The 23576-nt window shown below is 37.0% G+C and overlaps 1 protein-coding gene across 3 annotated transcripts in view; it reads left to right on the forward strand.

Moving 5' to 3' along the window:
- Positions 1 to 23576, forward strand: part of TBC1D5 (TBC1 domain family member 5) — a 328348-nt gene that overhangs the window by 240378 nt on the left and 64394 nt on the right. For all 3 annotated transcript variants that reach the window (XM_069772151.1, XM_069772135.1, XM_069772143.1), the window contains 2 exons: positions 4019 to 4161; positions 10791 to 10897. In XM_069772151.1, the coding sequence (XP_069628252.1) occupies positions 4019 to 4161; positions 10791 to 10897 (250 nt within the window). The remainder of the gene's footprint in view (positions 1 to 4018; positions 4162 to 10790; positions 10898 to 23576) is intronic.

Below are 23576 nucleotides of genomic sequence, written 5' to 3' on the forward strand. Positions count from 1 at the left end.
ACAGAGTTTAAAGAGACAGAGCTTACATATCATTTTCTCAGTCAGTAAACAACTGATGTTAATTTTGGCATTTCTCAGCTTCCAAGTGCTTAGTTTTGATAAGATGGTGTTCTTTTCAATAGTTACAGTCCATTTAAATAATTTTCTTATTTTAAAAAAAGCAGCAAAACTTGCACTGAGAATGCAATGACATCCTGCAAAATCCTACTGGCCCTCCCTTTCCCTGGAAGACTCCCACTACTGAGTCTTGCAAGCACTGGAAACTAGATGAACAGCATCCTCTGCCACCACATCCACTACGTGGCACTAGCCATTGCAGGTGAATGATATGCACCTTTGCCATTTCCCATGCAGGAAGGAGGGTGCAGCTGGGGTGAAAGACGGGGAAACAGAACAGACTCAGTGGAAACCTGCACCCTGCTGTGTTTAGGCCAACCAAGGAATTACCAAATTTGGGCATTTTTTTAATATACACAGCAAAAAGGAAATACCAGAGACCTTGTTTTGGTTCTAGACCTTCTTAATGAAATGCCTGGGGACAAAGTAAGTTAAACACGACCAGAATTTTTTTAACCTTGTTCTAATGAATAGTATCAATGAATAAAAAAATCAAGTCTTGAGCAGATGCTTGAAGTGGAAATTGTGCTGAAGATTGAGTTTAGCAAAAGTATAAATGGCTGAAAACAGGCTCTTACAGTAGAATTTTTAGGCAACTTGTTGACAAGTTGTAGGTCCTAGCTATAGAAGTAGCTTCAGACTCATGCTTTCCCTTTCCTGGCGTTACGGTTTTTCTTATTCTTTCCGATTTCATTGTGTTGTTTTGTCCTCATATTCCTAAGCTGTTTGCATCACCTAGTCTGTAACCATTTCTTAGGCTTATTTAAGTTTTTTTAAAAAATTGTCTGCCTTCCAAGAAGACAGAGAAGATAACCAGCTAAATATATGTAACAAATAACATGAGTTAATTTTATTGATGCTTGCAGAATTATCCTGTAAATCTCAGCCAAAATGGTTGTGGGTTTAGTTAAAACTGGTAAGGCTGGAACATTGCCTTATTTAATGGCTTTACTAGAGTACAGTTTTCTCTTGCTTTCCCTATACTGTAAGGTCATTAATGAATCATTATCTATTGCTAGTAATTACTGATCTCTTGAGAATATTGGTTTAATTATATAGGAATCATAAGTGGAAGATACAGTTACGTATTCTACAATGTAGGTAGTAGTACCTTGGTGTATTATGGCTTTAAAGAATCTGTTGGGGTTTTTTTTGTAGATTTTAATTGCTAAGTGTGCCTGGTAAAATATGAATTATTGTATTACTGCATGTGATAAAAGGTATACTATTGTGAGCCTCGCAGTCTGCAGGTGTAACAGATGTAAGGCAAGATTAACAGGACAGAACAATAATTAAACCAGAGACAGCCATCTCAAAAAAAAAAAAAAAGGTTTATCATGTCCAATGCAATTATTAAGTGTGTCTTAAATTCTCTTCAAATATTTGTAAAAGCAATAAAAATGTGTTAGTTTGAAAGACAGCTTTTCAGCGTGGACACTTACTTTAAGGAATTAAGATCTCTTTTTATGAATACAAAAGCTGAGTGGAGTCCTGCCATATGGCAGCATGGTTCATAGGCAATAGGGTCCTTGGTTTATAGATGCTATGAGCTAAATGCTGCCGAAGAAAATAAGAGAGCAGTTAGTATATATGCATTTACAACAGTATGAATTGCTTGCTCCCTTTAAGACAGGAAAGTTCAAATAATTAACGGTAATATTACGGTTGCAAAAGGAAGTCCAGTTGTTCTTCAGCAGACTACGTCTGTGAAACGTGATACCTCTGGGGACTGAGATTTAATTTTCCCAGGAGAAAATACAAAAGCAGGAGGAAAAAAGGAATGACTTCTGCTTGAGCAGAATAAACCTGCATCTACAAACGATTAACACTGCATAATGAAGTAGTAAAGAAGCAAAAGAGATTTCTAATAAAAGACTAATAACAAATCCCATTACACCATGGTGTATTTTTTCCCTTAGAGTGTATTAGACTTTTAGCAAGGCTTCTGAATGAGATCTGGGTAGTTGCAAGCAAAGTCAGCTCAAATGCTTGAAGCTTAGCTGAAATTTCTTGCCTAACAGTTTGTGTAACTTGAAAGTTGCGGTTTTACAGGTGGGAGGGGTTGTTAATGCAAGTAATAGGCTTCACGCAGAGTTTGGGTAATATTTGTGTCACCATAGGATAATAGTCTCCTGTGGGCTAAGCACTGTAGGGTAATGTGCCACTACATGGTAAAATCCCTTCGATAGAACAGAAGTGGTATTAAATGCACTAGCTAAGCCTTACTTCTGTGTTAACAGTTCTTCTGACTTCTCTTTCTGAGGCCTGAAAATAAGTCCTCATAGGGAAGGGGTTTGATCAGAGAGAGAAATACATAGAGTTTGTGTTTTGTCATAGCTAATATTGTGACTTTTATAATTACTACACTAACATAAAAAGTTACAAGATCTTAGAATGTAAATGTTTAATACAAGGATGAGAAGATGCTGTCTTTTGAAACTACGTATTTTCACTTTTAAAAGGGAACACGTCTTGCAAGGGAAAAAATTCTGTGTAGTGATCTCTGAATCTGTAACATGGATGTTTCTGCAGATTATACATATGGTTCCAGTGGCAGGGGGAATAAAAGTTTACAAACAAACAAGTGAACAAAACCTTGACTCGCAAAACAGTCCCTTTAATAAGACAGTCTTCTTGTACAGATTGTTGCTATCTTAAAAGCTTGTGCTTGACTGACGTGTTGGAATTCATTTGTCTAGAAATGAACTTTTATTACAGGAGTCACGAAAAAAAACCCAGATGCCTTAAACCAACAATGAGTTCTGGGACAAAAGTGGTTAAACATGAATTCTTACAAGTGAAACTAATCTTGATGAAATTTCTAGTTGCCTTTTTAGAAATTTTTGTGAGTTTTAAAGAATGACTTAATATGCTTAGCAGAAATTTGCAATCAATCTTTTCTTGCCACTGAATAAACAGATTCCACACGCATAGTAATTTGCATATCCACACTAAAAATGTAATTCATTATTTTTAAGTCCATTTTGTAATAACTATTTCAGGATTAATGTTACTAACTATTTTTAGCTCTTTCAAATGTAACCTTAGATAATCCTACCTAAAAAGGTACAAAGCTACCAGGTCTGTTCTGGAATAAGAAAGGGAGGTGCCTTTCCTGAGGTCAGCAGGTAAGTCAGTGTAAGAGCCAGAACTGGAAATAAGAAATCTTGAGAAAAAAATTTCTTCTACTGCATTTCAAGCTTACAGCCTCAAGCAAATAGTGCGTTTAATAAGACAGATTTTCACATTTTGCTAGGTATGAAAACAGCACGGATATGAACAGGAATTGACAGTATAGTCTACATGCAGATTATCACTAAATCTGGTAAAGATTTAAATTAGGTTTAATCAAAATAGCATCCATAGCATATTTCACATGGAGCTGCGAACACTGTCATCGATTACAGGGAGGAAGCCTCTTCAAACTCAGTGTGACCCTGTCCATTTTAACTGCTGCTCGGCATCTGCCTCTGAACTGGCTTTCACTTCACTGGGCTTTTCGGGGCTTCTCATAAACAAACCACTGGCTTCACCCTCCTGGTTTTGCTGTTCCACGCTATTCTTGCGTAACATTTTCTCCCTTTCATCTTGGATCACTATCACATTAAATGCCAAAAAATACAGTGTATAGGATTGATATGTTTTGTCCTTTGAGGTTCACCCATGTAATAATATTAGTCAGTTTAGCTTTTACAGTCTGCAATGTATCACTTCTTTAATGTAGATGCAGTAACATTTCCACGAATACAGTTAGTTAAGTGGTTATGACAGATCTTTGCGCTTTGCAAAATTTTCTAGTAAAATGTTTTGGATTGTAGCTGATCCAGGGATGGGTATCCTGACTTTACCATACTTGGCAAAATGGAGAAATACAAATCATATCTTTTCCTTTTTTTTTCAGGCGATGGGTAAGGCTCCTGTTTGGACGTGAATTCCCACTTCAGGACCTTCTGGTTGTCTGGGATGCTCTATTTGCTGACAGTATCACCCTGAATTTAGTTGACTACATTTTTGTAGCCATGTTGTTATATATTAGAGATGCCTGTAAGTATCAATTATCCTACACTCTTTTAAAAAGAATGCAAACCTATTTTTCCAAAGAAAAAAAGGACTTAAGAAATGCTAAATTTCATTGTGAATTTTTTAACATACTGAAAATCCTTCCAAATGCTAGGAGAAGAGCCATTTATTATCAGACACGGTCTGGTGTATTTATGAAACAAATTGTATCTTGGAGTTAAATGCAGGTTTGTTTTCTGAGTAGTTCTCTGGTTTTATATAGAGTTGTGGATTTTATGTGCAGTAAGTGATACAGGTATGTATAGAGCTCCACCTTCTGACCAAGCTGATGAATTGAGTAAAGCCTCTCTGAGACTGGAAATACTTTTATGCTGTTCTGCTGTGAGAAATGTGAAAATGCACAAGGCAATGACTCATAATTTTCGAAGATATATCTTGAAAGAAATGTAAATGCAGAGATGAGTAACAATTACAAAATATGTTTATTCTGTGCAAGAGTGGCATCTTTAAAAAATGATCATTTAATTTTATTTTATTTTAGCATGCCTGAAATATGTGCAAAGGTGAATTCTTATGGGTTAGTGATGACTAATAAATACATTAAGTTGGGGCAAACAAGAAATAACAAATATGTTGTTAGCTTATATAATTGTGAATGGGAAGAGGAAGATATGTAATGATTGAGGCATTTATGTCTGTCCCATCATATTTTGAAAAAATTCTGTATACAATTTTGCTGCAAGAAAGTATGCGTCTTGCAGCAAGATTTATGTCTGTCATTAAATATATGAATTCCATAGCATGCTGTTCAGAGTTAATTATATACAATCTGTAAGCTTTAGGTTATAACAAGGTCGCATATTTGACACAATTTTGTATTCTCGGACACATAAGGTTTTCAGCATCTGTGGTTCCTATTTTAGGGCCCAATCTCAAAAAGATAACGTGTATGTACTTTGCACGTACTGTCGTTCCAGTGCTTGCCTTCATGTGGTTTTTTAATTACTTTTTAATAAACATGCAGCATATAGAGCTACCTTATAGTCCTCTCAAAGAAGTGGACATTTAATTCAGTTTAGAGGTTTCAAAATTAATGCTGCTGTTTCAGGATGATCTGATTCCAGGTCATTATGTTCTGCAATCTAAATCTGGCTTGTTTATGTGCAGTAAACGGAAATAATCTTAAAATTTTTGGTATAGATATATGGTGCAGATGCATGTAAAACTGTTTCTTAACATCAGTGTTTTATTTTGTGTCATCGTTTTCCTTTAAAAAAAAACGAAACTTTAGAACTGTGTTTGTAAGCACCCTCTCTCTTCTTGGGGAGGGAAGGTTGTTCTGCATTTGTTTTCTTTTGCTTTGTGGTGCTCATGTACAAGTACCAGTATGAGGTAACTAAAAACATGAGCTAAAAATGTGTTCTAGGCATCTGTATGATGCCCTCTTTTTTCTGAAATCCCCAGGCTTAGTAAACAGAGTAGTAAATAGCTTTAAAGTGGAGTACATTTGCCCAAATGAGATGCAAAGTCACCTCATCAGGACAGCTAATATTCATACATACACTGTTTCTGTAATAAGTAACTTTTTGTTCTATAGGTAGACCTAGTTAGTTACTCTAGGCATAATAAAAAGGTGAAACACAGTACCCAGTCATAAATATTGTAAACTTGAAGATATTTTCAAAGTCAAGCTCAAACGATAGTGATTTGCACAGTGATTTGATAAAAGAAAGCTTTTCTTATATGTCTGTAATAGAAGAGTTTTCCATTTTTCCTCATTTTTTTATTGCTGATATTTGAGCTTTGAATGGAGTTCAAAGTTCCGTTGTAATATTTTTACAAACATTTTCAAATAAAATAGGTTTCTAAAAGCTTCTCTTTATTTGGTGAAAGGAAATGTTAGCTCAAAACATGTGATGATGTGAATCATCTATAAATAAACAGTCTGGAAATTTTCAGTTTAAAAACTTTGAAACAATAGGAATAATAATAGAGCTCCTAAGATATTTTATTATAAAAATGTCAAATGTAAACAATGATAATAATATAGTACTGAAAGCATTTGAAAGCTTAAAAATTATGCAGATTCTTTTATGCCAAAACATTTGGGGATGAGGGAGAAGTTGCTGGTTTGGGAATTGATGGGGGGGGTTCTGTGTTTTATTTTGATGTTCTCAAAGACATGATTTTAAGAAAGTATTATTTCTGCTATATTTTTTATTTTGTTGTTATTGATTTGAAATCCTCTATTAGTCAAATGATATATTATTCAATGAGAAGGGAACGTTTAGATTATTAGGTTATTGTTTATACATTTTAGAGATTACGGACACATAATCACGTACACAGCCATTCTGTAAACTGCTCTGTTCAGTTTTACATCTGTATCTAAGCAGAGCTTTATCTGTGGCGTGATAATCCTCACAAGCCAAGTGTAGGGTTGTTTACCAAAGTATCTGTGAGTTTTAATAAATTAATTTTTTTTGTTTCTTTGGAAAAATTCATGCAAAACAACCTTTTTTTTTAAATGTGTCAAACCAGAAGCAAGATGTATATGGATGTATACAAAGTTGTTGATGAAATCAGAATGGAGGGGAGGGTGCAGTGCAAAAATACATATATTTTATATTCTTCCCTTCCCTTCAAGAATGACAAAAATCAACAAACCTGGAAGACCTGTCTATATTTTGCTTAGTAAACTGTCATTATTGCACCAGGAGCTAATTTTGACTGATGAGTGTTAAGATAAGTATATTTTTATCATGTTCCCACTTGAGGACTAGCTATGGCCATTGTTAGAATGTATTTTTTCTTATCTAAAAGCACTCTGAATATTTTGAGCGAAATAAAGGAGCCACAACCTTTTCTTAGAGGAGCTGATGTTATTTTTGTTATAGTGCAAGATGTTCGTATTATCTATGTTTAACTTAGTTTAAGCCCTACTAAAGAGAATACAGCCATGCGTAAAGCAGCAGGGGGAAGTAGGTTAGGAAGTAGGCTTCCTGGGTTAGGAAGCCATCAGGATACAAGACTGGTGGCATCAAACATTAAACTCTTAAGAAATGACATGTCAAGGAAAATTAGGACTTTGTTGAAGACAAGTACAGTTAGTTTACATGTTTTCCACCACTATTATTGCTGCTTGCATCCAGGAATGTTTATTGGACCAACAGAGAAAAGTCAGTCTCATCTAAAGCAGAAGGGAGAAAGCAATTTGATGTTCCTCTGCGCACTGCATAACAAATATTAATCAAAAGGCAGTAAGATTGTTTTCTCTATGTAGAGGAGTTTCTCTACTCCTTTCCCTAGAAATACCAATAGCATTCTTTGGAGAAGTGAGAACTTGTTGTTCACAACAGAAGTTGGATCCCGATGTGACTCTTGCCAAGCCAATTAGTGAAGGAAAAGCACCGGTACAGAAGCACCAAGCTTATTACAAGGCAGCTGGCCACAGTGTAGGATATTTCACCATTGAACTTCAGCACCATCCAGCTACTGCTGAGACTGGATAAATTTGTATTGCAGAGAATCTCCTTCCAGAAACTTTATCCTACAGTTGATTCTTAGAAATCCTTTTAACTCCGACATGCATATTCAGAGAAGGGGTGTTTGTTTTGCTTTACTGCTATTTTCTCTATCATTTTTAAGAAAACTGCCACTCTGTTGGATAGTATTATGCATTTTGTCCTGAAGAGACAAGAATCGTAGAATGGTTTGCATTGGAAGGGACCGTCAAGGATCATCTAGTTCAATCCCCTGCCATGGGCAGGGACACCTTCCACTAGATCATGTGGCTCGAACCCCCATCCTTCAACACTTCCAGGCATGGAGCATCCACAATTCTGGGCAACCTGTTCCAGTGCTTCACCACTCTCTTCCTAAAAAATTGCTTCCTTATGTCTGAGCTAAATCTACCCTCTTTCAGTTTATAGCCATTACCCCTTGCCCTATCACTACCTGCCCTTGTAAAAAGTCCCTCTCCAGCTTTCTTGTAGGCTCCTTTTAGGTACTGGAAGGCTGCTATAAGGTCTCCCCAGAGCCTTCTCTTCTCCAGGCTGAACAACCCCAACTGTCTCAGCCTGTCTTCATAGAGGAGGTGTCCCAGCCCTCTGATCATCTTCACGGCCCTCCTCTGGACCCACTCCAACAGGTCAATGTCCTTCTTATGTTGGGGGCCCCAGAGCTGGACACAGTACTCCAGGTGGGGTCTCACCAGAGTGGAGAAGAGGGGGAGAATCCCCTCCCTCGACCTGCTGGCCACGCTGCTTTTGATGCAGCCCAGGATACAGTTGGCTTTCTGGGCTGCGAGCGCACATTGCCGGCTCATGGGCAGCATACAGATCACTCTGAAACAAAAGGGTACCAAGAGGTGTTTCAGCAAAGTAATCCTTCTAACCCAAGGTTCCTCAGCAAATAGAGCACTGGCAACAGTGTTCTCTTCTGTAAAGATTTCTACATGGAAAGGGGACAGCTGAATATGTGGGGAAAACCCTAAAGATAAAATAAATATAAAAGTTAGCAGGCCTTCCTCATTTAAGTGTTGGAGTTTTTTTAACTTTCTTTGGATGGTAAGGTTTCATTTTAAAATTTAACTTTTAGGAATCAGAGGGGACACAGGTCATTTCCCAACAGTTTGATTTTTTTTTTCCATTATTCGATTGCTTCACTATTATACATATAAAAAAATTAATAATTAGAGTAAATGTGGTTGAAAACACAATTTTTTTGTCAGGGGTCAAGTCTGCACCATTAAAATAAATTAGCTTTTTTAATATTTACTTTTCTCTAGATCTGTGAGACAGCAAAGAACTCTTCCAGAAAAATAAAGAAAGGATAATTTTAATCCATTTTACATTACTGAATAGAACACATTCTGATATGTTCAAACAAGAAATGCATTGGTCTTACTGCCTATCATTTATAAAAGTATTTAGAATTTACTATCAATTTTCAGTATTTTTATTTGCTTTGGTAAAAAGGCATCATGATCATAACTGCAGAACAGTATCTTAAATTTGATTTACGTATGAGAGTTTGATTGGGTATGTACTATGTGGTGCTCATATTATATTCCTCTGAAAGAACTCTGACGGAGACCATTGTATTGTGTTCATTATGCCAGCTTTGTGACTTCAAGAAGAAAAAACAGGTACCTGAATATGAACAAGAAAAACAAAGGGTAGGAAAAAGAACAGGCAGAACAGATAAAGAATGAGTAGGATAAGTGAGTGCTTTACAAATGAAAGCAGATGTATGAAATTACAAGCTGTCGGATCAGCAACGGAAATGAAGATGATAAAGTGGTTCCCTACACAGATTATAATTATTCATTTTGCCCAGTCCTGCATCTTTTCCCCATAATCCTCTTGTTAAGGGAGGAAAGGTGCAGGAGGATATGAGGCTTATTCACATGAAAGAAAAAAAATAAAACATTTAAATCTTTCTATCCACAAAACAGTCCTTTATTTTGCATTTTATTCATTCAAAATAATTTTGTATTTGCAATGATCCTTTCTGGTGTAGAGGCCTGATTAATTAAAAGTATTTGTTACTACAGCTGAAGTTCTCAGAATAGTAAAGTTTGTTAAAAAATTATTTACAATTACTATTGTTGGAGGCTGTCTTTATGTTGCAGAGTATAAGCATCGTTAACAGGCATTGCTTTGACAGCTGTGGCAGATGGATTGCCTGGATTTAGATGGTGCAAAAGAAATGAAGTAGTTTACATAGACCTGCCTGAAAAGATGTCTTTAATAATTGCACTCATAATTAGATTGATTTGGGGAAAAAAAAAACCAAAACCAACCAGAATACGATAACGACAAGCAAAGAACCATAGAGTATACTTACATAGAGATAAAATCAGGCATAATTATAACAAAATTATAAACTTAGCAAGGCATGCTGAAAATTTCCTGAATAAGTAAAAAATCCTAATAAAGTTAATGGTATATTATATTTTTAAGTGTTTATGAGATTAAAATCTAGCCTTTTCCCTTTTTCCTGAACATTTCATGAATAGTTTCTGATTTACGAGAAAAAAAGGAGTTGTTGACATCATTTTACGTATGTGTATATATATGTGTGTGGGCATGTGTATGTATATGTACATAAGAACAACATAAAAGATACTTCAGCAAAGAATTGTCAGAGTGGGGGAAAGTTATCATAAAAGCAGGACCGAAGGTAAAATTTATCTCACAAATTATCATACTTAAATTTAGGTGTCTGCAGATGAGTGTCTGAAAAGTCAGTGTCCATTTCAGAGTATAGGACTAGTTCTTCAAGCTCCACTGACTATTGCCCTGACCACCACTGACTCAGGCAGGCTTTAGGTGCACAGCTACAGAGATCTAAATTTAGGCATCTAAATCTGGAGCTAACGTAAATGTCTATGACATAAAGTAAGTAGTAGGTTTAGCATTGTCCTTAATGATACTGGACCAAGCATAGTCATGAAGCTTGATTATGCAGTATCTTCTTTTACTCTGAGCACTGCTTGAGTTCTAAGAGACTTAAGGTGGGAAAAGACAGCTGAATCTGAACTGTGATGAATCTACTGGAAAAGGTGCTGGTTTGGAATACCAAAATAAGATAGTAATATTTCACTTTTTTTTTTTTCTTTTTTTTTTTTTTTTCCATTTTCATTGTAGTGATTTCAAGTAATTACCAGACCTGTTTGGGACTTCTGATGCATTATCCACCTATTGGAGATGTTCACTCCCTTATCCTAAGAGCACTTTTTCTCCGAGATCCAAAGGTGAGATGCTGGCTTTGTAAATACAGGGAATAAATCTCTCTAATAAAATGTTCTAAATACTGTGAAGTTAATAACAACCTACATTTGGGGGACTAAACTGTACTTTCAAGTTTCTTCTTACCTGACAAAAATGCTGAAGTAAAGAGTTGGTAACCAAGAGTAGAAACAAGTTTCTTTAATCTTCAAAGTATGCTATCCTACTATTTTGCTTAAGTTATCCAGGAGCTGTGGTAACTGCAGATGTTTATGCTGTTTAGAATGCCTTTGCTTGGTATTCTGCACAGACATCTTTCATAATAAAGTATACTTTTGAGGGAAACAGTATATTTTATATAATAACCTAGTAAGCTGTATAGAAATTGTCATGCGATTTCATCTCTAAGACCTTTTTCATGGGATTTCTGCAGATTAATCACTATTAATCCTTAAAGCACTACCCCGCCCAATGTATAATAGTTATGTGATGGTTTTCAATTAAAAACAAGAGTCTGCTGTTACAGCCTGAAAACATTCACATGAATAAAATGTACAAATTCATAAATTTAATGTTACATATTGCTAGCATACAGTTTCGAATATACTCATCTATACTAAAAAAAAGCAAACCTCTTGCTGTTTTAGAATGGCATGTGTATATGTGTGGATATAATATACAGCAGATATCCACAGGATAGTGGATAAAGTGTTTGAGATGAAGCTGTACACAGTAATCTTTGCAGTATTCAGATCTTTGGCAGATAGCAGAATTTGTGCTGCTGGTTTTGAACTGTCTTTGTGCATGTCCCATTAGTAGGCTGCCAGTGTAAAGTCTGATTTCCCTCATTTCTTGATGCATGTCACCTTTGAAAGTGAAAAATTCATCACTTCTGCACTTTGACTGCCTTCTGCAAAATTTCATTCAGTACCAATGTTTACACTTTTATGGATTAAGAAAAAAATTGTCTCTTTGTTTCTATATCAGTTTTTTGCAGAAATCTGCATTCTTACAGCTGCTTTCTTCATTCCTCTCAGGCACAAAGATTTCTTTCATGACGAGAGTAAAGTATATTGTCTTTTCAGTGTGTAAGAAAGTTTGTAATGTTAGATCTCAGGAATCTTTCTAAAGATTTTGGCAGCAGTGTGTGAAATCAGACTGCCCAGCATTTATTTATGTACTTTTTTAGCAAAAAAAGATAGAAGTATTTTTTTAGAGGGAAGATACAGAGGGAGGAAAATTGTGCTAAGATATCAAACTAAATCCAATATGTAATCTGTCATTTCTTGAAGGTATATGTTAAAAGACAGAATAATTACTAATTATTCCACTGTCCTCCAAAGCATCCTAGGCTGTATACAAGATATCCTACTAGGCGAAGGGGGCAAAAATAAACTACCAATTTCCCATGTAAGAAGCTTGATCACTATTGTGCTCCTTATGCCCTTGTCTCCAACAGAATGAAGTTGTCAGGCTCATAGGCCTCAGTGCCCCATTAATAAACATTCTCAGGTGTGCCTTGAACACCTTTCAGAAAAACACTGGATGTAGTTCCTACTGTGTCTTTCAGGTAGTTCTCCCTTCAGTCAGGTGGATAAGTCCCTAAAGCTCTTTCATGCAAAGACTGCTAGTTGTCTTGTCAATTTAAATATGATTAATTACAATTGTTCCTCATCTCTGAGCTGTACTTATCTACTTGGGAAATACTCTGAAGGTGAGGAAGCTAGGATTTCCAGAGATAGAAGAGCCTTAAGGGACTTCCAGCCACCTCTTGTTTCACATTGGAACTTTGACTGAGAATGCATACACACATCTGGACTTCTTACAGTAAGGAAGTTAAACTGTTCTAAAGGATCACTCTAAAAGAAAAAAATAGCTCCTAGTATGAGAAGGAAATGTATTTTCAGTGCTATGACTTGAGTACCTGTTTCTTATCTTTCCCTAGGTATGATTTTATGTTTCACTTTTGTGTCTTTAAGCATGTATTGGTTCAATCCAATGTATTTCTGAAATGGAAGTCTTGTTATTCTATAAGACCTACACATAAAAATTTTTCAAGTCTTTCAAAATTTTTCATTGCACAGAAGGAAAAGGAAGACTCCAAGACATCATGGGTGCTGTAGGAGTCTAAAGTCAGTACACAGATTATATACCAATATAAGTGGGAAAATTATGATACCTTTTTTTTTTGCTATCTGCATAAAGATAATTCAGTTTGCTGTTATTCCTTGAGCAGATAAAAGAAGATTGGAAGAAAAGACAAGGCGATTTTAGTCAGTAGTGTAACTTGTTAAGTGATGATTAGCAAATTCAGTGCTTAATGATTTTTCTTCCTCCTTTGATGTTTTCCTGTGCATTTCTCCATCACCAGCTTCTGGTTTCTAATGGAAAATTACATTTGGTTCAATGCATTTTAGATCTCCTGAGCCAGGGCTGAGTTGTTCCGTGTGGCATTTCTTCCAACATTTCACTTGGGTTTTAATATGTGAAGTCAGGAAACTCTTCTGTGGGAGGCTGTTGCATGGTCCAGTGGCTTATTTCATTATTTGTTGAACATAGCAAGAATGTTTAGTGTTGTTCTAGATATCAGAGAGAGGCTTGATCTCTGCCTCTTGGAGCTTTAAATCTCAGGTGGACAAGAAATGCAGTTTAGAAGTCATGGACAGGGACAAACAGGAATCTGCCTCTTGCAGGTTTGTTAATATAGATTGTCTTCGGGATTATTTTTGCAGCTAAGTAAATGCCAAATAATCTCACTGAAGGGAAGTTGTGGGGTATTTGGACTAAGAAAGGTTGATCGTATCTACATAGATCTGAAAGGTTCTTAAGGAACAATCCTGTCATAAATGGTGAAGTAGTTAAGATGGACCCAATACGGCCTTTCCATTCATAACTTCTGATTCTGGATATAATCTGGGTTTGCATGTCTGATAACTTCCATTATTTCTTCTGTTTACTTGGTCTGACATGACAGATATCTCCTCCCTACTTATTTGTCTTGTAGACTATCAGGAGAGATAAACTTTGGCTTGATGAACCTGTTGCATTTTGTTTGCTTCTTTTCACTGCAGTCGTCACCAGGAGAGCAACCTCAATGTCAAAAGAAAGCTATACTTAAAAGATGGGTGGCATTTTTTCTTACAGATGGACAAGTAGAATTTCCTGACCTTTTGTGGAATCGAACCCTAGCAGAAGCCTTAGCATTGTCCAGTAATAACAATAATATGAAAGATTATTAGTGCTCACCATTAATCTAATGCATGCAGGAGCTCTCCTTTTCACTTCATGAACCATGGTTGGCAGTAGGAATGAGAGGACATTTTAGATACCACATCCCTGATATATTCCAGTGCCATAGAAGAGAAATACACATCTCTGTAATAGCTGAAAACAAGTTAATGCACCTGTCTCTGAAGGGGGGGGGCCTGAGACATACTAATTTTACAGGCATGAGTATGGATCAATGCAGAATAATTGAATTTCAGCCTTTTCTGCATTTGGCTAGCTCCAGTTCTTCGGAAAATGTAGAATGAAGAGCTCAAATCAGTGTTGTTGTCTTTGCATAGGGTGATAAAGTTAACCTGCTTAGCAGAGTATTTGTTTCACATTTCTAATCTTTGAACAGATAATTACCTCAATTATTTATATGAAAGTAACTTCTATGTACTTAAAGTCCTTCTGAATATAAAAGTAGAGCTTCTTATGGAAGAATGGGCTATTAAAAGTATGTATATGTGAAATGAGAAAATAAGGGAAGGTTTTTTAGTGTATATCCAAAAGCATTTACTGAAGGTGTGTCTCTGTGTATTTAATATCCCACGAGTGGCCAATTTGCTTCATTTTTTTCCTTATCAAAACCATCGAGCACTGTTAATTTTCAAAGCAAAGGCTGCGAAATTAAGAAGTAGAGATATGGAGATAGGGCAGTGGAAAAATATAAAGTGATTAAAAAACATAGTTCCAACTAGAGTTGTTCAAATAAAAAAAATTAAAAAACCCAATTAGAAACAAAAGTCATAGAAAATGTGAACATATTGTGTTCCTTAAATAACCAGATGTTCTTTCCTTCCTGAAGGCAGCCAGGGCTAGGAATAAAAGGTTTAAAACTATTGTTTTAAGTTAACTGTGAATTTTGCAAATCTGTTTTCACCCTTTAGCAAATAAAATTCTAATACAGCAACATAAGCAAAGTAATTTTCATCTTTGGGTGTTCTTATTTGTATGTTGTTCTGTGTTGAAGTGTTAACCTTATCACAATGACTTATTAGAAAACTAAAGCACTACATAGAATATTACAGTTTTACATTGCATACTAAGAACCTGACAACCATCCTTTGTCTGAAAGCTTACTGTATTTATTCCTAATATTTTTGTAAAATAAGTTTGCTTTCGATATTTTAACGTGGTGAGTTACCCTATGTGTTGAGCAAGCTAGTTAGGAGTTTAATTCAGTGGAGACACCTTTTATCATAAGCCATCGATTCAAAAAGAGAAAAAAGAAAGTGGTTGTGCTTGGTCGATGGGGATTCATTTGTTAGTTATGCTAATAATATTCTAGTTACTGCTGCTGATATTTTCCAACATTGTATTTTAAGCTATTTGCTGACATTGAAAGTGCCCATATAATATTAAAATCTAACTAAATCCACAATGAAGCATACATGACATTTCAAAGAATTCGTATTAGTTTGTCATGCCTGAAATTACAGGTACTGCTAGAAAACTTAAGCAATAATATATGGTCATGATCACTCATATAACGATTAGTCAGAGAAATCTGCATTCCAGCTTTTTCACAATCTGAGCAATAAGTGACAAGGGGAAAACACATTACTGAAATTTTGAACCGAACTCTTTGTACATTTATTTTCAGCTGAATTTTCTTCTTAAGTAGCTGCCACCATCTCAGAGTTTTCTCCAAGCTAGTTTCATGTGCCTGAAAGGCTGTTGAGTTTCACTTTCTTCTTCTTCAGATAAATTCTTTTCTATACACTCATTAACTGAGGTGCCGCTGCAGAGCTGCAACTGTCCTTTGAAAGCTGCCAGTATGTCAGTATTGTTTGTTTTGCTGTTTGTGGCAGGAGAAAAGCAGGTTTGGGGTTGTTTTGTTTGTTTGTTAGCATTGTGTGTGCAATCTGGCATTAATTACCTGTCTTTAATGACCAGATTGCAGCCAATCAGAAGTTGGGATCTGGCAGTGTTTGGGCATTAACAACTCATTAATTTGTACCTACACACAGAGGTACTGCTGGGGTGTGGAGTCCATTTTGTTAGAGGGATACCAACAAGGGGGAGGGGGGCTCTTAACAAACGTTTGCTTTTTGCTTTTTTCTTTTTTTTTTTCTGATCACGAAGAGTGTGACTGATATTTCGGGAGCTTCGCAGTAATACATTAGGGTGTTTGGGTGCGTGAAAACTAAGTATCAGGAAGCTGGGATAATGGATATCCCAATGCCGTGTGAGCTGGCAGTACAAGTAAGGTTACCTACGCTTTAAAGGAGAGTTGCCTTGACAGGGGATATGACTGATAAAGGAAACAAGGTTTTTCCAGAAAAGCTAAGTACCTGTCTCTTCTGGGAGGAAAGGAATTAGGAGAAACAAGAAATAAATGCATGTATTTCAGTGATTCACAGAGAACTTCTATTTGCCTTAATTTCTGAAAGATTAAGATCTTGGACGCTTACAAGACTGCTGGTTTTATAACCACATTCAATTCCTTGTAGTGAACCCGAACATTTTGATGGCCTAACTTCCCCATTTGCCAATACAGTAAGGTTAGATGTAATCTAAACACATCACTTTGAGTAAATCAATGGTTTTTCTGTAACTGCATGCTAAGCTATTTAATGTGGTGCTATACAACTAAGAATTGCATATATTTTACATGTTAAAGCCCTATTAACTTGTTCTTTATGTTCATGTTCTTAAAACGAGAAACTTTTTCTTTGCAAGGAGATAGGCCATGCTTTGTTTTAAGAATTATTGTTTTAAATATTCAGTTATTGTGTTTCATTAATAGAATAAGGTATGACAGGCAGCTATGAGTTTAATGATAAATTACTTGGAATAGCCATGTTGCCATAGTACCACATAAAAATAGTAAGTGTACCATGAATTAAAAATCCTCTTCAGTTTTGTACATTTGTTTCAAAACCTTCCTTCCCAGTGCACCTGTGCATTTTAAAATATAAAAAGGCTGTGTGGTCAATAGTCATAGTACAATAACTTTCTCGTCTCTCTCAAAGTTCATTGCAATCTCCCCTGATACGTTAACCCTTTAATCAACCCACTATAAAATAGTCATCTTCTTCTCTACGTCACAAGTAATATTTTCAGGAAAAAATCTTGGAAAGTGGTTAATTAGTCATCTAGTCAAGACTTTTCGAATGAGTAATCTTTCAAAGTCCTTCCCATTCCTCAGTATCGTATGTAACACAGTAGTCATCACTCGAAGGAGCGAGCTGATCTCTTAGATTGCCAACCACGATGCAGTTCCCAGTATTGCTCTGTGTTGTATGCACAGGCCAGTTATTTGGTTAAGAACCTACAAGTATGGTATCAATGCAAGTTAAGCAGCCATTCCATTTAAATGAATAGGAAAACGGTGGGAAATAATACAGAATAAAGCCAAGCTTCCTGAACAGTGACATCTCTCATAGTGAAGACAAAGCTGTGCCGCCGGTAAGACGGTGCAGAAACAAAGGACTTGTCCCATTTCTGTGTAGGGCCGAGCGAGATGGCACTGCAGTCTGCTCCTGGCAGTGAAAGCAGAGCCCAGCAAGGAGGGCAAGTTGGCTTCGTTGTTCTCGTTGCCGGTCTTGTGTGACCCAGCAGGAGAGCGGCTGGCCTTGAGGGCAGCGAGGGGTTGGTGGCATGGCTGATGATTTCTGAGCAGGTGGAGATGTGCAGAGTCTTTCAGAGGAGATGGCTAAAGGCGAGTTAGGAACCATTGTTTACACTTTCGACTGATATTAAAACGAGTATGTAATAGTGTTGTATAGAACAGCAAGTAACGCACATTATTCAGTAAATAGTCAAGGCAACTACTTGCTGATCACTCAACTGGACTAAGAATTGCAAACAAGAAAAAAAAATTGCATTTTTGATTCTTGTCTGCCGATTTCATAATTATGCCTTTTATTGAGGTGTCTTCCCTTTTAATCGGAAAGTGAAGGCATGAGATGCAGCAACATCGAGTTCAGGCCAGAGGGGCACTCAGGGAAAATTTAGAAATAGGGAAGGAATTATTCTCCAGTGCTGATCAGCGCTCCTGATAATACTCACTGGGAATTCATAAGCTCTGTCATGTTAAGGGCAAGTACTGTAGACAGGCAGGATGGAAGAGAAAGTTATTGTTGGAAGCCAAAACTTTAAACTGTGCTTTCTCTTTGAGCAAGTTGATATCCTTAGTAGCAAAGTAAAACCAATTCTGATTGTACTTGATGCTAAAGCAAGAAGCTGAAGCACTTCAAGGTCTTAATTACTTTAGCTACCACTAAAACTTACTGCTTGTAAATTTCTTGGGGCTGTTTCTTTCAAATGATTGGTTTACTTCTGTTTAAAAAGTCAGCTAAAGCTACTGACCCTCTCCTAAAGAGTAATGATGTTATTTATAAAATTACACTAATAAAATGTATTTAACAGTGTTAGAGTGAGGTGATTATGGTTCTTCTTGTGTGCAACCTGACAGTTCAATTAATCACTTCTCGTTTGCAAGGTAGTTTATCAAAAGGAAGCACTTAAAACACTTAAAGCACTTTGATTCTACCTAATCAAAAGTTCTCCATATCATAATTTATTTATTTGAGTAGAATTTGCAAAACACAAACTGTGAGTTATATAAAAATAGATTCATAACTTTTCAATAATGTATGAAAGATTAGCTACTGAATCATATCCAATCTATTATCATGGAATTTAAGTTCAGTCTTTTCTGATATAAATGTAGATATACTGATGGTGTATTGACATATTTTATAGTAAATATTAATGTATTAATTGTTGTGTACAGGGAATGCTTCTCTGAAAGAGCAATATACTTTCAAGATAGAAGTTGGAATGGTACATTTTATCCTTTGCTGTGACTTTTTAAGGAAAATTAGGTTTGGAGATGTGATGTCTTTCTCCTTTGTCTTTTTACGGAGCAGTAGTGATCAAAATGGCTCTGCAGTATCCTCATTACTGGAATCCCAAAATGAAAGGAATTGCCTGTCCCACAGCACCAGGACCTTAGCTTCTGTCTGCATTTTAGAGGAAAAGACTTGGACGTCATACTCCTTTTGCTGTGGTGTGTGCATGGGCCTCTTTGAAAGAGCCTTTTTCACTCCCGTAGGGACCTTTTTCAAGTGTTTTACATGGAACATTACACATGGAACATAAATTAACCTGTTTCTTTTCCACGTAGCAGAAATAACCAAATAGCACCTTAAAATGGTCTTGTTTTTCCCTGATAGGTGAGATTTGTGTATAGGCATGTATCTGGAGGACACATAATGCTATAAGTGTGGTTATAAGGGTTTTATCAGTATAAGCTTCGGATAACTGCATTAGTCACAAAGCCATCAGTTATGCAGGTTGTCCAAAACGAGTGCCAATAAAACCATAATGTGGTAGCTTTTCTGTACATAAAGATGTCATATTTTAAATCTCATAATTTGGAGCATTCCAGGGTGTAAAGCGAGGCTTGCTGTGTGTTCCCTTCAAAAGCCTGGATCTTTCCTCCGCAATGTTGTAAAACTCCTGTTCCTAACCGTGCGGGGCTGCAAGATGCCAGAGCATAAATCTGTCACAGGGTAGGGCTGAACACTGTGAGATTTATACCTCACTATTTAGTTAATTTACTTCTTAAAACCAAGAGTTCAGCTGAAAAATAGGCAACTAAATTAAGAGGCAGATTTAAAAGGTACTTGAGCAATTCTGTTGATGTAAGATGAGGATTTTACGCAGGTTATGAACTTGAACGTTGTCAGGTCACAGTCTTTTTGTTTGGAATATCAATAAAAGCTGATTTGGTAGGATTTGATCTACCTGTTAAAATGCAATACGCTGTAAAACTATAAATGGGAAAAAAAAAAGGCTTTTCAATCAGTTAGGACAAGAAGCCAAAATATACAACTAGAAATTTCTTTCAGTCAAGTCACTGAAGCATTTTTAAAATCTCACTTGTCATTTTTTTTTCAGTTCTTCATCTCTTGTCATAGAATGCCCATGTGAAAGAAAGCATGTGTGTATGAAGTTAAAAACAGACCATAACGCACGGTATTTAAAATACCTTCCTGGTATCTGAAATTTCTAGTTGCCAGGGGAATGGAGGGGTGTCACGTAACAAAACTGGAAATAATTTATTTCAGCTTGATCAGAGTTCAGGGGTTTCTTCCTGCTTTGACCCAATTAACTGAATTTTCTTTCCTTTTCAGTTCTTTCTCGGAATTTTTGTTGTTTTGGAAAAGAAATTAAAAAAAGAGCACTCCCCAGTTTTCTTTAGAAATTATGAAATATGATAATTCTTTATGATGTTATTGGATTGTAAATAACGAGTTCTGTGATTGAGACCCACAGCATCTTTCTGACAACTGTAAACAAGAAGCATTATTCCCAGTTTGAGGGTTATGGTGTTCATTTGCCAATGTCAGTATTAGTGCATGGATCTCCTGACTCCTGTGATTAAAGGAAGTTCTTTATTAGTTCTGTGCAGGGTACTCCTCATGTTGTGCTACTTTCATACATAGGGTTATGTTACCATACCAAAACTATGTTTTGGATAATGTTTTGCTATTGGCCTTGAACCACTTTAAAATTGGCAATAGAATGAATCATAGAATCATAGACTGGGTTGGAAGGCACCTTAAAGATCATCTACTTCGAATCCCCCCCTGCCATGGGCAGGGACACCTTCCACTAGCCCAGGTTGCTCAAAGCCCCATCCAACCTGGCCTTGAACACTTCCAGGGATGGGGCAGCCACAACCTCTCTGGGCAACCTGTTCCAGTGCCTCACCACCCTCACGGTGAAGAACTTCTTCCTTACATCTAATCTAAATCTACCCTCTTTCAGTTTAAAGCCATTACCCCTTGCCCTATCACTACCTGCCCTTGTAAAAAGTCCCTCTCCAGCTTTCTTGTAGGCTTCTTTTAGGTACTGGAAGGCTGCTATAAGGTCTCCCCAGAGCCTTCTCTTCTCCAGGCTGAACAACCCCAACTCTCTCAGCCTGTCTTCATAGGGGAGGCATTCCATCCCTCTGATCATCTTCATGGCCCTCCTCTGGACTCGCTTCATCAGGTCCATGTGCGTTGTGTGCTGGGGGCCCCAGAGCTGGACGCAGTACTCCAGGTGGGGTCTCACCAGAGTGGAGTAGAGGGGGAGAATCACCTCCCTTGACCTGCTGGTTATGATAGCACATAATGTCCTCTAATGTCTCACTAGGTTTTTTTTTCTTTTTAGTAAGTATTTAGCTCAGTGCTTTGTAGGTGGATGGAATACCTTTTGTGCTCCAGCAGGTTGCTTGTTCTGCAGAAAGTGTAACTAGGGAGGAGGAAAATTAGGAGGTGAAAGGAAAGTTTTGTTTGGGGAATGGCATTTTCTTTGGGTGCTCTTGAGTTTGGGGTGGGTTGGTTGTTCAGTATACAAAGTATTGTGGTATGTTTATGTAATGTTAAGCCATTGCTTATACTGTATAACTCTAGTCATGAAGTGGAGACAGCTGCTTGGATACCTGACAAAAGAATAAAAAGAGGAAAGGTGAAATTCTCTGTGCAGCTAGGCTATTAGGTAAACATTAATATGGACTTCATATTAATTATTAGCGCCTAATAGAAAAACTGCTGCTGAACTGAATAAACCGTATTCCTTATCCACATCTCAGCTGCTGTATTTCAGCTCTGTTCCCAGCCCAACTTCTTGCCATGTTTGTATTATCTTTATTGAAGAAAGAAGCATAGGTGATCTAGAAGGAAAAGGTAAACCTTTGCTGACCTCCCAGTCATTACTAAGTACAGGGCCATATGCTCCAACTTTCATTAGAAACAAACGAAAGGAATAAAAATAGCATTTTAATACAAAAGTGTTTTAGGCTGTACAAGAATTATGAAAAAATCCAATATTGCCTTGACAGCTAAAGAACGGAAAAAGGAGCAAACTGGGTCCTTAGAAATATTTAAATAAAAAGAACAACACTGCATCATTATCTTTCTCTTTTTATGTATATGTTTAGTTCATTCTGTTCTTTGGTTTAGGCTTAAAATATTATTAGTTTAGAAAAAAAGATATATGTTTGGCAGCACTTATTTAATATATTAAAAAAAACTAGTTTAAAAAAATCCCGTTTGGTACTAGTGAGATGATTATTTTGGTGAGCCTATTGCAGCGTGTATGTATAATTCACTGCTGCTGTTTTGTTTGTTTTTTTCTCTGTTGCATTTAGGTTATCTAGTTTCAGATATAGTCTATTAAGTGGAGTATTTTTCAGTAGCTGAGGTTTTCCCACCTGTCTACCCAAAAACACCTGCAACATATGTTTGTGTAACCCTGCAATGCTTTGTGGTTTGGGCCTTGAGAAATTCCCCCAGAGCTTTTTGCTTATAAACAGCTGAGCAATTCATTTCTCTAATGACGAGTGCTTTTCCCTTGGCATTGAGGCAATAGCATGTTCACTAAAATAAGTCTCATTTTTCATCAGACATATTGAAAATCTTTTTTCATTGTTGTCTCTTACTCGAACCTTCAGATTTTGCTCAACATTGTGTTTGATTTTTTTTTTCCTGTTCATAATGCTAAAGAGGAAGGAAAGGAAATACCTCGACAAAGAAGAAAAAAGAGTGTTGTAGAGATTCCTCCGCTTGCACCTGCATGTAAACTTTCACAAACGTTGTGTATTCAGATGGTGAAACATTACATTGCAGCAGTAACCTGTTTTTTCTGGTATGTTGTAGAACAGTCTGCCTGTGACTTCTGTCACACACAAGCGTGCTTTGCTATATCACGTCTACTCCGTGGGTAATGTGACGTGATATGTCTCTGGAGGCCAGCGAGGAAAAGGGTTATACTAGGGGCTTTGAGCATATGGAGCACGATCCTTAGCTGGTGGGAATTGCTTTTCGGCGGTTTATGGAAGTTTAGGGAATCTCTGCTGCGTTCGGTGTGATTCTGACCATGGCCTCAGCCCCCCGCCTAGAAGAGCAGGCACGGGGTATAACTTAGCTCAGCCCCACGTCCCTGGGGGAGAATCAAGCCAAACAGAAAGTCCCCAAGAACCTCCCAAAAGCCACGGGAATTGGAGTGAGTCAGTCTGGCGGTGGCTGGGAACAGAAGCAGCAGTACAAGGGTTAGGACTTCAGCAAGCAAATGCTGGGGGGAGGGGGGGGGGGGGGGGGCATGATTTAGGCAAGGAAGGGCTCAGAGGCAGGAGTACCTCGGAGATACCTGAACTATTTCAAGGCATCTCTTCCCTTTGGGCTGTGGCTAATACGTTTTGAAGAGACAAAGTCCAAAATCACATCAATTTCTGTGTGTGCTCCTATATCTGAATTCCATACATTGTCCTTTTAAAAGTATAAATTGGGCATTTTCTACCACTTGAAACTAAGCTCACTGTAGCTAGAATAAAGATTAGAAGAATCATAAAACCAGCAGACTGTTCCCACAAAATGGGTGTGGGGAAGTGGGATTTCTGGTATTGGCACAGGCAGCTTTTCTCTCCGATTTCTGCAC

Source organism: Haliaeetus albicilla, chromosome 2 (assembly GCF_947461875.1).
Source record: "Haliaeetus albicilla chromosome 2, bHalAlb1.1, whole genome shotgun sequence".
In the NCBI taxonomy this organism is placed as follows: Eukaryota; Metazoa; Chordata; class Aves; order Accipitriformes; family Accipitridae; genus Haliaeetus; species Haliaeetus albicilla.